We start from the raw sequence: 15,767 nt of genomic DNA, 5'->3' as shown, positions 1-15,767 counted from the left end.
ATTACTCACAGAAAACCTTGGACAACAGTGTCCACAGGAGGGCATCATCCTCCCCATTGAACACATCTGTTGGTAAAAAAAAATAATGCTACCGTTGCTCTGATCTGCACTGGATGTGAAGTGCTTCGGTGTTCAGTCAATTAATATGCTTACAGAGCTCATAACTAGGGTTGCCACATATCCTGGATTTTCCCATAATCTTTTTAACACATTCCTGCGGAGGGAGCTGGTAGGAACGTTGGGTTGCTCGGTCAATCGCCAGGATCAACGGCGGTGTATTCCGCAAATATGCCCGACTGTGAAGGTGGGCAAAAGCCGGCGTGAGTAGGTTAAACGTTGAGTTTTATAAGGGCACCACGGGGTGACCAGCCCCACCCCTCCCCCCCACCCAGCCCCACCCTCCCCACCCAGCCCCTCCCCATCCTCCCCTCCCAGCCCCTCCCCACCCTCCCCACCCAGCCCCACCCTCCCCACCCAGCCCCTCCCTGCACGACAGACGGACACAATAATCCCCTGTGGGCTGGTGTAACCAGGAGGTTCCTACCAGTAGTAGCTGTCCTGACAAGTAAGTCTGCCACTCTTCCTGGAGAATGAAACATTTATAAGTCCATATATTTTTTCGAAGTTTCATTTAGTTCTCCCCCTCTTCAATTTTTGTGAGATATTCTGCTATCCATGATGTTTCCAGTAATTTGTTTTTTTATGTAGCTCAGAGGTGGAAACCCTCTTCTGTACAAATGTGTGGGCTAAGACTTATCTCAGTCGGCCTTAGTTAAAAGCTACGTTTGATAAATGAATACTTTAAAACACTCGTATTTAGAGTATAATTTCTTGAAGCAAATAGCAATTAAATATTTTAACAGGCGCTTATTCTGTTCGTCAACTTACCGGTCACTGTGTGGAGGACGTTTTTGTTTTTATAGATGTAACAATGCATGCATTCTATATTATTTTGCTCTGGATAATTAATTAGATCAACGTGTATGTGTGAAAGAATCCATGTATTTAGATTAATATGTTGCAGCCATTAGCTGCCGCTACATTCACCATACCTAATGCTGCTCCCGGTGCAATGGTTAGCACATTGGACTTCAACTTCCCGGTTCGATCTCCCGTCGTGGCAGTTGAGCAATTGTGCACGTCTCTTCAATCCCCACCTCTATCCACCCTGCAGTATAAATACGTACAGCGCAGTTGGTCGATCGGCAGGTCGCGTGCGGTGGGCTAAAGTGTGAGTAATCACACTTCTACAAAGATGTCTGGCCCTCGTGGAAGAGTAAGCCAAATATTGTGTCACGTGGGCCTCTTAGAGCTCTGTCGAGAGACCTCCTGCCGCCTGCCTGCATTGGCGTGAGCAAGCAATTGTGGGTTCACCATCACCCTTGGCAGACATTTATTTGTGCTACATTAATACCCGTTTTTTTTTTAAACCCATCAAATTGAATCAGAATAATTGATCACTTTGAATTGCAGCACCCACTACAGTTGTGTTTGTTGTGCTCTTCAGGATGGGAGTGCTGTCAATGGCACGTGTGCTCCTCCCCGAGGGGTGGGCTGAGGGCGGCGGGGGGTCTCTACTGGGGACGGTCGGCTCACTCGAAAGGCGACAGCAGAGAACAGGGCTCACTGATTGTTCATTTTATTGAGCCAGAGAACAGCGTGAGAGCATCACAACAACACGGGTGGCAGGGGTACAGCAGATAAGAACGTATAAATTATACGTGTACAGGGGGTGGTGTCCGAAGCAGATTGTTATATAACCAACAAAAAACACCCCTATCTCAGACGCAAACCTTCCATCTGCACACAAGTAACAACGAAGCTACATTTTGGCTACGCAAACTAAAATGTCCACTTTTTCTTCAGTTAACAATCCAACGAGCAAAAATGTTTCAAAAACGGGGGAGACGAAAGATCTGCCCCCGAAATGTTATAATAGCACATCCACCAACAGTTCGCCAGTTTTAGTTTCTTTACCTTCATCTCGCGGGGGGCTCTGTCGTTTTACGGCGAAGATGTCAATGTTCACAAGGATGTCAATGATTACGAGCCGCGTAAATGTCACCGCAGTAGAGTTTCTATTTACAGGTGCGCAGTTGGTATCGACGTGAAAATAACTTCACAGTCGAAATAGTTACTCCGCTGGCCAGTTTGTGAAATCCACCACAAAGACCGCGTCAATCTCACCCATGGTGAGGGCCCATCCTTGAGCTTGACACAACGCCCGACGTCTTGGTTCAACATTCAATTAAAAATAATAATCCACTCATATATACAGAATCCAACCTCAGTCTAAACGGGCTGCCAGTTGTTCATTAGTACTGCACTCGGGCGCAGTGATGCTAATATATTTGAAATAAATAGGCATTTCCTTTATTGTATGTAATATACAAATATGCATATATATGACTTACAGCGGAATATTTATGATTTAATTTTACTGACTGTATGGCATGCTATAAATATAATGTTATGTTTGCAGTATTACTATAAAATAAAATTAGCATGATAATACTGGAATATTTAATATAATTTCTAACATAAAGTGATATGAGCCATTACAAACTTCTTTCGATACTCCTCATTTCACCATGCAAATCAGAGCATACTGAAAACAATGCGTAGCTTCACCCCATTAGATCGAGAATGACGTTTGTATATATGAACACATGTAATTTTTAATTTAGCAAGTGGCTGGAATGGTTCCTTAGCAAACAAAGCACTATCTCCGCGATAAAAAACACACGTTGCTGTTGGAAACAATGAGGGAGGCATGGTTTGACTGGGCCCCTTTCACACGATGAAGACTCAACACTGCCCTGATTGTACTGGCAAAAATGAACATGCTGAAAACATTGGTATCCCTAGCAGCTCTCAAGAGACAACACACAAAGAGAGCATACGCTGGAGAGGGAATCTCTCGGATAAATACGCATATGGACATTGTCCACCTTCGACCCCCCCCCCCGACCCCACGTTCTAATAAACGTTAGGTAATGGTGTCACATTTGTTGAACCTATAGAGGTGGTGCCACGGTGGTGAGATTGTTAACTACCTCGCCTGTTATGCAAGCGGTCGTGGGTTCAACCCAGGGCCCGACGCCTGTATATTTGGAGTTTGCATGTTCTTTCCGTGGTCGTGTGGAATTTTTTTCTGGTCCTCTGGTTTTTCCCTCCAAATTTAGAAACGTGCTTTAAGAGTATTTGGCTGCAATACATTTCCACACGATAAGTCACTTCGTTGAGCTATCATTTGCGGCCAGGATGCTTCGAAAAAATAGCTATTTCGTTCAATGGGCCAAACCTGGTAAAATAAAAAAAATAGTTTAGTTTATAGTTTTTATTTAGGTGGTGGAAAATCAGCTCTTGAGAAACTGCATCTCAATATCAAGGTATTTAACTGTCTGTATGAAAAATATCTATGAGAAATTAAATGTTTTGTTTCTCATGCGGTGCTATAGTTTTTCTGCATTATTTACACCTGAAATATTTCGTGAGCATACTCGGCCGGGCCCAATGTCAGTCCGCGATGAATACAGCTCAGGCTGTAAAGTTACATTGGCAAAACCTGGCGAAGATGGACATTTTCATTTTATTTTACAGTGGAATAACCCTGGTGCCCTCCACGTTAACAGTAAATCAGAGCAGTCAGCTCCACATGTTCTTTAAAATAACGTCGCCGCACCGTGTAGGGTGCTACGTGGCAGATCCGAGCGCAGCACTCCTGCTGGCAATAGAAGCGAGGCTTCAGGAGAACTTCATGCGGTCACCATAAATGTGACCAACGTAACATGAGCCTGCTTTATTTGTTAAAAAAAGAAAGATTTGAGCTAAAACCTCGATGAAAAGCCTCTTCAAAAGTGTAATGCTGTGTTAAAAGTCCACCTAGAAATGTTGAATAGTTCCAGCTTAAACATTTGCAAATGTTGGCTCAAATGTAACTGATTTTCATTAAAATTTTGCTCGTAATTGATGCACCTGCAAATAAGATTCACATTTTATATTTAATTCCCCATGCATAAATGACATTTTAATTGACTTAATGATACAAATTAGTCCAATATGGCCACTTTAGTTTTTTGTGACCACAATGCTACACAGCGCACTGCATAATATGTATACACTGTACAAAACATGCTTAAATTAAGCCACGTCAGTTCTTGACATATCAATTTTGGTAGCCAAAAAAACACGTTAATATAGCATTATTAAGTATGTTGCTAATACTGTACTTAACACTTGTATTTGTCAGAAATGGCAAACACTATTTAAGCAGTACACAGAGAATCACATGTAATAGACAATTTACCTACAAGTTCAACGACTTGTGCGCTTACATAAATAGCGAACTATGGAAGCGAGGAAAGGGAGGTGTGGTGACAAATGGTATGCTGTGTTTCATCAGCATGATTACTCTCACAGTGTTACTTTCTCGTTTCCCGTGACAATAGACTTATATTTTTGCTGCTACTTCTTTGGAATAAATGAGCTGTGTTGAAGATTTAAAAAAATGAATACGGCCCAGATTTCAGCTACAGGAGTAATATGTTCTGATATTATACTCCTGGTTTCCCAGCCTCATGTAATTACAGTCATTAATGTGCACTTATAATGGTGGATTTAAGTGGGAAACATTTCAGTATGATATTTTACAGCAGCCGGTTCTTTGCATCATTCTAAATCTACAAATCTTTTCCCTCCATATGTTTTAGTAATTTAAACAAAAAATACTTTACATGCTTCAGTGGAGACTAATTGTGCAATTTTAGCTTGAGAATGTGTAGTTTGTGAACTTTTCAGAGTAAATCTCAATGGTATCTCTTCAAACAACAGCAATCTTTCATGCAAAAAACATCACTCTGCTCTCTCACACTTTTGAATGCGCTGCATACTTTGCGTAATCTAGTTCATCGCAACTAAATGGTTACTATATAACAAAATATCATACAGTTAGAAACAAGTTTCACGGGACATTTTCACAGCCTTCTTCAAAATAAAGGTGAGGCATTTTACTTCGCGGCAAGATGGGTTCATCGGGGTTTTTTCTCTGCAAGTTGTTTCGCTGTACACTGCACGGCTCAAATCATGGCGCACACACATCTAACGAAATGCAAGGCAGACTTGAGTAAACCAGGGCCGATGCGACAATTCCATCGCGATTCAGGCCGGCGGCGGCTCTCTCTTGGCACCCCAAAACATAAACCATGCAGCGGCGAACCATCTGGGATGCGCACGGATACAGCCGCATGGCCCGCAAGAGCCACCCCGAGGGTTGCCACCTTTCCTGGTTTACCCAGGAATATCATTTTGCCGTCCAGAAAAATCAGGACGCGAATATGCCTGTAATTTGTCCGTAGCGTAGTAATAGTTCTCCCCTCGTTCTGGTGTTGAGATATTATTCTTTTCGTTGATATATCGCGGTTTTTGTACCTTACAGGTGGCAACCCTCGTCACCCCCCTTGACACGTGTACATTGGCGTAGGGGAGCTACTCTCCATGGCCATGCCGCTGGCTCGTTCAGAGATGTTGTTGTAATTAAGGATACGAACGCATCACTGGCTGCACGCCCGTTCCACGAAGACATTTAGTGTTTGGTTTCACTGTGAAATGCACCGCAGAAACGTACATTTGTGAAGCAGTGGTTACGATGCTTTTTGACCCAACGGTGTCGCAGAAAATTTACATAACGTTACGCACAACAATTGAGAAAAAGTGATACGTGTGCAAGTAAAATTAGAAGTATGCGACTGTTATTAACATGTTTTTCCTTAAAAAATTAAAACTATAAGCATTGCAAAAAAATTAAAAAAGCAAATGGCACACGAGTACCATTTTCTTTTCACAAGTTGCAAGATTTGCAAGAGGTACCACTTAAAATGTAATCTAATCAGCTTTGCAATCTTATGCTTGTGATAAGATACAAAAAATATAAGAGGATTACCTTGGTGAGAACTTCAATACATTGTATTTTTTGTTCATTGTCAAGTCTAACCAGCAAAGTCCCTGCGGTTCAGTGAGATGACAGATGACGCATGGAGATTACTCACTCCCTACGCACGAGCGAGACTTGAGAGAAGACAATATGAGGTGTTGTTGACAAAGGATTGTCCTTGGCTAATTCAGCACGCGGGGAGGGCGGGGGTCGGAGTGATGGGGACATCATGCGCAGTGCCATGTTAGATTTTGTACAGAGCCACCGTGGTTGTTTGATCCTCGGAAGCTATGAGCAGAGTTGGAGTCTGTTGGAGTAGAAAACGACATACGTCCCTTTAACGCTAATTGCGCACTTAACAATAATGCAGCACGTTTGTGCTACTCCATACAGAATTAGTGGATTGTAACCAAATGTGAAAAAAAAATAAACCTTTATCACCACGAGTAGAGGTACAGGGGTATCCTCTGCAGAGGTAGCTTCCCGACATGGCACGTGGAACAGTGATGGTTTACGTGGTTACAATTGGGCTAACGTCAATTATATTTTTACACAGAATATGTCCCCCCCACCTCCACACTCCCCAACCACTCTGCCCTACATTCCCAGCAGCCACCGCTCAACATGGCCACATTGTGAACTTATAAAGCCTGTTGGCAGCCATTCATTTAAGCGACTTGCGGGCAGCCCGTTCCACCGCGCCGCCTGTGCTCCACCTCCCTCGCTTCCCCCGGGGTCTTCAGGCGCCGCCAACACCTCGCAGCCACTCTCCCCTCCAGGTGCATTTACCCCCCACGCCCCACCAGGAGCTGTGTCAGCCACGCTCAGGTGGGGCGAGGCGGAGTGGAGCGGGCGTCGGAGCGAGAGAGCGAGGCCCACGCCTAGCAGGTGAAGTCCTCGTAGCCGGGCCGGCCGCCCGCGTGGTGGTGCAAGGCGTGGTGCTGGTGGTGGTGGTGCGGGGGGGGCAGCATGCTGGCCGCGTAACCGGCACTCTCACTGTGGCCACGCAGCGCCTCGCATGGGCCCTGTGCGGACACGGGTGGGTGGCAAAGGGGTGGGTGGCACAGGGGGGACGACGTTACCACTTCGTAGGGTGTCGCCGCTGTGCTTTCGGGTTGTGCCGAGTGTTGTCCGGCATGATGTCTGACGTTTCATTCCACGTGCTTGGAGCTCCTTCGGGAGCTGAGTTCTATATTTCGATCCTCATGCAATTCTTTGTCAGAATGTGCTTTTTTTTAAGACTGCAGGAACTATCATTTCCATCAGTTCATGAAGACGCTCCGAACCTGCAGAGCATAACGTTTGACATCATTGACAAATATCCTGCGGCACGATATGAAAAAAAACACGCAGTGAGAGCTAATAGGGACATTCATTCTCACGGGTCGCTTGGCACAATGTAGAGTGGAGTGCCCAGGAGCTCGGCAGCGAATCCGGTGGCGTTACACGTAATCTCGGCTCACTCACTTGTGGTTTAGGGGACAGCGGCGTGTGGGCTTGGGCTTCTAGTGCAAGGAATGAGATGGGTGCCCAGCCCCCTCTTCATAGCCCTCTTCATAGCCTGGTGCCAGTACCCCTCCAGCCTGTGGGCCCCGTTTTTTTACACCATCTTCAAAGTGCCCTAATTGGTAAGAGATGTCTGGGTAGAAACTGTAGCTATTGTTGAAACGTTGAGGAAATCAGAAATTCGAATAGAGACACCTTTTCAAAAGGCTAAGTTTGCATTGTCATTCAGTGCGTCTCATTATAGATATGATGCATAACACTTCAAAAGCAGCCATACTTATTATTGTAGTTAATTAAGTTAATTTTCACCTAGTGTCTAGCAATGCTCTGCAGCAGAGCTTCCTAAACTCCGCTCACCACGGCCCACCACAGTAATTTTTTCCACATTTACCAATTTTCTCTCCAATTTAAATCAGGTTCCTGCATGCTGCACACACTTGGTAAACACATGGAATACAATAACAACCGCCATTCGCCACTAAGTGGCGGTGAGGTGACCACGTTGCTTGTGCCAGGCCATGTGCACGTTGAGGCCATGAAATACACATACACACACAAGATCTGTATCTTCTTTGAATCATCACTGCACATCACCTGGGGCATGTTCACCAATCATCGAGCACGTGTCGAAGGCATATATGTCATGTCTCAAGGACTACCCTCGATACCCACAATTTTGAGTGTTTCACGGCCATGCAATGGATCGCAATGTTATTTGTTCGGTTACCTGGAATAATACATTCAGCCCTGTTTATTGCAGTGCAGCTGTTGCCGATGATTCAGGTCTTGTGTAAGGCTCAGCACCACCGCTCTTTTCTCTAAAAGTAGATTCGCCCTTGCCTGCTGCGTGACAGTTAAATGTTTCTTTGCACGGATTACTCAGAGAGTCGGCGCTTGAGAGCAAAACACGGAGCCACCTAAAAGTGACACGAGATCTATTCCTCGCAATGTTTGCCACGGTGGACAACTCGAGTTTGACGGCGTCCTGGCATCAACAACTAGGAAAACGATTAGCTGCTTTCCGCACGGTTTGTAGATGGGACATTAGCATGACTGGTGGCATCAGGGGTGTACGAAGATCTGACGGTGCAGCACTTCAGGACAAAAATGACGTAGTGACAATTTTGACCGTGCTGTGATAATGTTCATTTGGGTAGCACTTCGCGTTTACTTGCATGTAGAGTTTTCTTTTTCTTTTTTATATTATTTTGGTTTGTGTTAAAAATAATAATACATTTTCCTCCCTCCACCCAGGTTTTTCAGCGGGGGTTTCACGCATACATGTCAACACAACTCCTTTGGGTTGACATCAAAGTAGAAGAGGATTTTGTCTCAGATCAACTGAATCGGAAGAAAAATTACGTATGAATATGGGTTGACATGTATGAGAACGCAATGTGTTTGATATCGCACCGGGGCATCTCAGAGCACTTTACATCTCACATCTCATCTTAAACATTTGCAAGCGCACTCCCAAGTGGCAGCTGTCCCTGTGGGCACAAGATGACTCGGCATCTGGCCTGCAAACAGGCATTAGTCTGGTCGGTAGCGAGAACTAGAATGGTCTGAAAGTCGGCACTATATAGCACAATACCAAGATGAACAGCTCATTGAGGACTGCATAGCAGACCATGGAGTCAAAGGTAACTGCAAGGAGAGGAGAGAAGGAGATTGACCGTCATGGGCAGGGAGGTGTCTTTGCTTTCGGTCTTTTGCTTCTTCTTGGCTCGAAAGTAGAAGAGGATTTTGTCTCTGATCAACTGAAATGGAAGACAAATGATATATGTGAATATGGAAATAATGCAGGGTGAGAACTTAAAGGTATTCATAAATAAAACATGATCTTACAAATATACAATGTTTTCACGCACCAAGATCTGTGCATGTTTGTACGTTTATGATTGACAGTACTTCTTTAAATATGCTTTGCTTTTTACAAAAATGTTGAAGTAAAAATTGTTATCACAGTATTGCTTATATGAATGTTTAAAGTCAACGTTACTGTACATTTAATAATACAGTGGGTTCAGCAAATAAAGCAGAGCCAAGACATTTAATATAAATGTGAGTTATATATGGCTAATTCTATATTGGACATTTCCAACACATTTCAACAAATCCAACATTGTGATTTACAGCATTCTGTGTATCATCAGGGAAAAGTCTTGGCTGCACATGCATGAACGACTGAGCATTGCTTACCTCATACACGTAATCAAATATCTCCAGGATGGTCAGAATGCTGGCCCCAATAAACAGGCCCATCTGTCCTCCAATGTCCCCTGTTTGTGTAAGAATGCGAGAAGGGTGTGAGATCAGTTATTTTTCTCTCACTCGGTCACACCTATTTACTCCATCTCCCATAATCTGATACCCTTTATGAACCGACTTACATTTTCAGGGATTGACTTTTTCAGCTTATGTTAATCTTAATAAAAAAAATAACCCGAGGCAATCTCCAAGGGAACGCCGTCAATCGGTTGGGCTTCACCAAATGGCCGTTTTATTTTTTTCACCGGGAGCCATGTGGCGTTGTTATGGGCTGGGCCGCTGGCTGCACTGACTGCCAGGCAGTGTAATTATTATAAGACGATGCTTGCGATGCGACGGGTGGCTTCTTACTGCACGAAGCGGCTGGCCATGTAGCTCACGTATAAATAATAAAAATGTAAATAATGACAGCAGAGTAAAGTGAGCAGTGGCAGCGACGGACCTGCACAGCAAGGCTCACAGCGTCCAGCATGGACACCCGCCATGAGACATTTGCTCAAAGTAATGGCCTCAATTAAAAAAAAATGCAGCGTTGCAGTAATTTCCTCCTTTTGGCGCACACTGTTTTGCAGAATATCACCGCCCAATACTGTAAACTAGAAAGCATGCCACTGATGATGTGGTCAAAACAAATGTAAAAATAAAAATCCGTGGAATGCCACAGGCAGTCTGATACACTCACAGATCTGTCGATGACGAAAAGTGAAGTCTACAGCGGTCGTGGCTCATTCAACACCGCCCGGGTCATTTTGAGTGGACCACCTCTCAGAAGACATCTCTGGCATTCCCGTTATATTTTTTTTTCTCCAATTTTCTCCAACCCAGCTTATCTTCCATTCCAAGATTTCCTTAACACTCAACTGACAGACCGCCACCACAGGTGGTTAATTTATTGTCTGCAGTCAGGCGGTCCAGCAGCTTTTATATATATATTTGTATCCCAAGGTGTTTATCGTTCTGGGAGCAAATGCGCTATTGCCCCACCCCTCACGCCCCGTCCCCCTCCTGTGATGACTGGCTGAATGTCAACCCTATAATCAAATCTCTGGCAGAACAAGCATTGCGAGGTTAATGAGGGTAACACACTTTTATTCTTAGCAGAACATAAGAATATTACAGACAGTAGTTTACAGTCTGAACTACTTCAAATAATTAGCAATATATTATAAAAGACTGTAAAACAAAACTGTAATTACCGCATAATTACATAGTAACTGGAGAAGAAAATTACGCATGAATAGTTGTAAACTGCAACTGCAAAACGCTATTAGAAGCCAATGAATGCAAATGAAACAATCATTTAGTTCTCAGTGGGTATGATACAATCTTCTTCTTCTATATTTATAAAAGGGAAATTTGTGAATATGTGTATCTGTTCAAAATGTTTAGCGTACTTCCCGACATGCAACAAACTTGAAATTTGCCATGTGGGTACTTTCCAGACTGGACAGCATGAAAACTTTATAAAAATAGACTTTTGTATATTTTTTTTTGGGGGGGGGGGCGCAATTATGCATATATTGTGCACGGCAAGTGAGCTGCGACGTCACATCTGGCATGTGACCCGTGTGATCGCGGGTAAAGTGCCATACAAATGTGTTGCAGGTCTCAGGCGTTCTTCGCGCAGCATTGCTTTATTATTTCAGTCGTTTACTGCCGTACGCACCCTGAAAGTTGTGTATCTGCAGCAAGCGCGTGTGTGTGTACCTATGGACGCACGCACGCGTGTGTGTGTGTGGGGAGCGGTAGTGTAGTGGTTAGCGTGCTGCGCTATGAACCCAGCGACTCAGCCTCAAACGAGTAACTCGTGTGGTGTGTGAACATCGCCAATGGGAAGACAAAGGCGGCCGGGCGAAGCAGGGTAGTAAAGCTAGTTATATATTTAAAAAAACATAATTAAAGTGTGTGGACTTAAAACATCATCTCTGATAAAAAAAAATAAACACCACCTTACGAGTTACTGTTTGTTCCGGCGTAAACAAAGGGAGACAATTTGGCACACGCTTTGCTATCTGCTGATTTACTTGTACATTGGGGCACCACGCCGCTAAATACGTTGAAATCGCTTCGTGTAACATACGGTAGAAAGGTGCGCCATTCAAGCCGTAAAACTCTTTCTCTTGTTTCAGTCTGCAAAAGCGAGTAGATTAAGTGTTTCTATTCCACTTTCCTCACTGTCAAAAGTCACCGCCGAGGAATTATGGGTATTTCCCTGCGTGTGGAGCTCCAGAGGCGAATAGATGTCATCCCCGGCACACATTGTTTAGGGTGAGCGCTGTGTGCATAATAATCAAACTGATGCATGTAATGGCCATACCACAGGGAGTGTGGGAACACTGCCTTGGCTTCCCATCAAAGGGTACAAGTAGGTAAGGTGGCAACATTCGAGGTACAAGAAGATGGGACATGCCGTGAAAAACTTACCAGGATAGGGGAGAACGACACGTGGATGCATTGTTGTGAGTGGTATACTGTTACACAATTCACAACAACAAAAAAATCAGGACTTAATGTCCTGGGGAAAGACTAAAATATTTCCCGGAAGCTACCTCAAAAAGAAGACGCTCCTGGGAAAACCAGGACAGGTTAGGCCAGTGGTTCTTAACCTTTTTGGAGGTACCGAACCCCACCAGTTTCATATGCGCATTCACCGAACCCTTCTTAATTGGAAAAATAAAATATGATTTTTTCAAATTCAAAACATAGGTATATGTTTTACTGGTGCACAATAATATGAGTTGGGTGTGTGTCTTAACCTCCGCCGAACCCCTGAGACTGACTCACCGAGCCCCTGGGGTTCGATCGAACCCAGGTTGAGAACCACTGGGTTAGGTGTATGAAGGTGAGCAATATGCGTGTATGAAGGTGCTTAAACACTGACCGAGCAGTCCAGCCACCTCATAAGCCTTTTTCTGCTCAATCGTCTCATAGTTCAAGGCTTCGAAGAAGATATCCAGCACCAACACATTTTCCCTATGAAAAGGAGAACACATTTCAGATGTCATGCATCCCGTTGTGACAATGGCAGCCCCTCGTCTTGCTGAAAATGTCAAAAACACAGGAACGTTTATGTGATGTTCTTGTGAGATTGGGGTACACCAATATCAACACAACGTTTCAGATGATTCTCACGAATTCACAGTCGTGGGCACAGACTTCGTGTGTGTGTAGATATTAGCCAAAAGCCACCAGTTACATCGCAATCGGGACAGAAAGTGCACGCACGCGATGTACGCCTCTGTCTTGTTGTACTTCTTGGCCAGGTATTTGGCCGAGGCCTTGCTTGGAATCTTGACCATGGAGAGTTCCTTCCCGTAGCGTGTCATGTTGCACGGCGTCTCGCATAAACAGAAGTCATTGTCCCTCTTCACCAAGACGTCTGTGACAGACAAGGGGATAGTGGTTCACTCTGGTCGTCTGGCAAAGAATTATAGCTGCAGCTGCAATGTGGTCCTCAAGGAAACAAACATTAGCAGAACCACTCCACTCTCTGTGTCCACATATCGGTACAAATATGTTTAAGTTCATCAGCCCATTGTCTTTCAAGAACACAATTTATTTAAGCAAACAAATTCTGGACCGATTTCAACATTTTTGGTTTCATCAGCAGTAATCAGGTTTGTTAAACAAATGCTGCTGGTTTAGCATATGTTATGGGCAAGGACACAATATAAACCATATATAATCTATGAAACCCATTCAACGTAAAAGCAATATCGTACACAAACTCATTATAAGCTGTCATGGATCATTACATGTACTCAATATTGTTTTGGCAAAACTTTATTTTTAAAATATATTTTCCGTGAAGTGGCTGGGCGGCTTAGAGGTCATTGAACTGAGCCAACATTTTTGAGATTCTGGGTTCAAATCTGGACAAATATCTGTGATTAAACCAGGTTATTAAATGAAGAAGATATAAGAAGAATCACCAATGACTGCAGTAAAAACCCTTCATGTTAAATTTGGTATTTTGTTTGATGCGGATAAACCATCGCTTTGACAATTATTTTTTTTATTAGGTTGAATTACGTGTGTTGAACATTGCTCTGTCAAAGAGAAAATTGGAAAGTATGCCCCATAGTGTGCATATAAAAAGGTCACTTGAAGAGATGTCAGATGAATTTCTGTGGTATATCCTCAGTGGGCGCTTTTTGTTCATTGCATGGTGATGCATCACTCTGGAAGTGCTCCGAAAGGACATTTCATCTCCTGACACGATCCCGATGAGAACAGTTCGAATAAAAATGTGAATAAAAACATAGTCCCACAAAGTAAAAAAAAAACGGAGAGAAACCCTTATCCACAAAAGCCAATACAAGACATGTGAGTGTTACATGGGATTATGTGTTCATCATTAGGTGGCACAAGGTGCCTGTGTTGTACGTACCGAGTACAGGGCGGGCACATTCCGTGTACTGCTCCGGGGTACAGTAGGGGGCATCTCCTGCAGCAAAGATAAGAGTGGAGAGGTCAGGGAGGTTCTCTGTGTTTACAGCGGCTGCTGGTGTCCCTCTGCCTGTCACGGACACACAGGGCACACGACCTCATTGCTTGCTGAGATGAGATGGAGGAGATGTTGTCCTCCTCGGTGGGTTTCTCACTCCACCACTGCACGTGGCAGTTACAAATACAGGACTAAGTGGCAGAGGTCGCAAACGGGTTTTGATTCCTTACCCGTACCTGTACCCGGCCGCACCAGGGTCGCAAACGGGTACCCGTACCCGTACCCTACCCGATACCCGGCTACCCGTACCCGGCCGGGTATCAGATAGGGTACGGGGACGGGTACCCGATTGCGACCTCTGGGATGAAGCCATGTTGCAGGCGCGGGTGGGTTGATTCTAGGAACTTAAATTGTGAGAAAAGACAAGACGTTGGGAAATGAGTGACAAACGGTTACTCACCAGTCACTCACGGCCTACCCGTACCCGTACCCGGCCGCACCAGGGTCGCAAACGGGTACCCGTACCCATACCCGGCCGGGTACGGGTAGCCGGGTATCGGGTAGGGTACGGGTATCGGGTACCCGGTTGCGACTTCTGCTATGTGGGCACGCACCGACGTACTGGGTCTTTCTGTAAAAATTAGATCGCTACAAGGGTTGTTCGTGATCAGTATTCATATACACATACACAAAAAAAACACCAGTCTGTCCCATGAATGTGATTCGCTAGTTCTATTCTTCGTATGGAATAATGTTGAGGAGCTAAATGCAAATGTCCAGGTCTCGTAGTAGTAGGTTTTTACCCTTTTAAACTGGTACAAAATTGACACCTTTATTCAAGGCATCATGTTTGGAATAACCACAACACAAGTAGTCAAAAAAAGCAAACAAAAAGAAGCAACTCTGATAATGATAATAATATGCACTGTCCTTGAAGTTGATTGGTCCACACCCGAGACGGCTTTCTTTAGAGTGCATATTATTATCATTATCAGAGTTGCTTCTTTTTGTTTGCTTTTTTTGACTACTTGTGTTGTGGTAATTGCAAACATGATGCCTTGTATAAAGGTGTCAGTTATGTACCGGTTTAAAAGGGTAAAAACCTGCTACTATATTTTGCCACTGGTAAAAGAGATCTCATAGTGTCCAGGTCTCGTAGCACAGTGAGGGCTTCAGGAGTGAGTTTGGGTAGTTTTGCTGTTCTTCCGTTGAAGGAATACAGACTACAGTGGTTTACTCTGTGGTCCATAGTTTGGGTTGGTTGGCCACAATCGCACTGCAGCTTGTTTTAAATTTTCCATTTATGAAGGAAATGTGCACATGGGCCTGTTGATGTTCTGATGCGGTTGATGGTTACACCAATGTCTTTAAGGAGGAGTCTTAAAGCCAAGATGTGCCGATGTTTAAGTCCCGAATTAGGTGTTTATTCTGGATGTCTGCATTGTTCCACTCTGTTTCCCAGCGTTCTTCCACATCTGGGTGAGATTCTAGAATGGTGACAGCAATGGAAATTCCAGGAGGGAAATCGTGACTTTGGTCCACGGTCAATGTACATTGTTGAGGTCTTGGTTGATGGGAAGGTTGTAACTGACAAGTAAACACGTAAACTCC

General features: G+C 44.2%; 1 protein-coding gene across 3 annotated transcripts in view; it reads right to left on the bottom strand.

The window, feature by feature from the left end:
• Positions 1 to 1,623: 1,623 nt before the first annotated feature.
• Positions 1,624 to 15,767, bottom strand: part of LOC144934487 (acid-sensing ion channel 1-like) — a 208,458-nt gene continuing 194,314 nt past the window's right edge. For all 3 annotated transcript variants that reach the window (XM_078860300.1, XM_078860299.1, XM_078860298.1), the window contains 6 exons: positions 14,100 to 14,156; positions 12,935 to 13,088; positions 12,591 to 12,682; positions 9,641 to 9,720; positions 9,115 to 9,198; positions 1,624 to 6,957 (listed from right to left, as the gene is read on the bottom strand). In XM_078860300.1, the coding sequence (XP_078716426.1) occupies positions 6,814 to 6,957; positions 9,115 to 9,198; positions 9,641 to 9,720; positions 12,591 to 12,682; positions 12,935 to 13,088; positions 14,100 to 14,156 (611 nt within the window). In that variant the 3' untranslated portion in view covers positions 1,624 to 6,813. The remainder of the gene's footprint in view (positions 6,958 to 9,114; positions 9,199 to 9,640; positions 9,721 to 12,590; positions 12,683 to 12,934; positions 13,089 to 14,099; positions 14,157 to 15,767) is intronic.

Source organism: Lampetra fluviatilis, chromosome 10 (assembly GCF_964198595.1).
Source record: "Lampetra fluviatilis chromosome 10, kcLamFluv1.1, whole genome shotgun sequence".
Taxonomy (NCBI): Eukaryota; Metazoa; Chordata; class Hyperoartia; order Petromyzontiformes; family Petromyzontidae; genus Lampetra; species Lampetra fluviatilis.
Note: the sequence above shows the minus strand (reverse complement) of the source record. Positions and strands in the feature narration are given on the sequence as shown.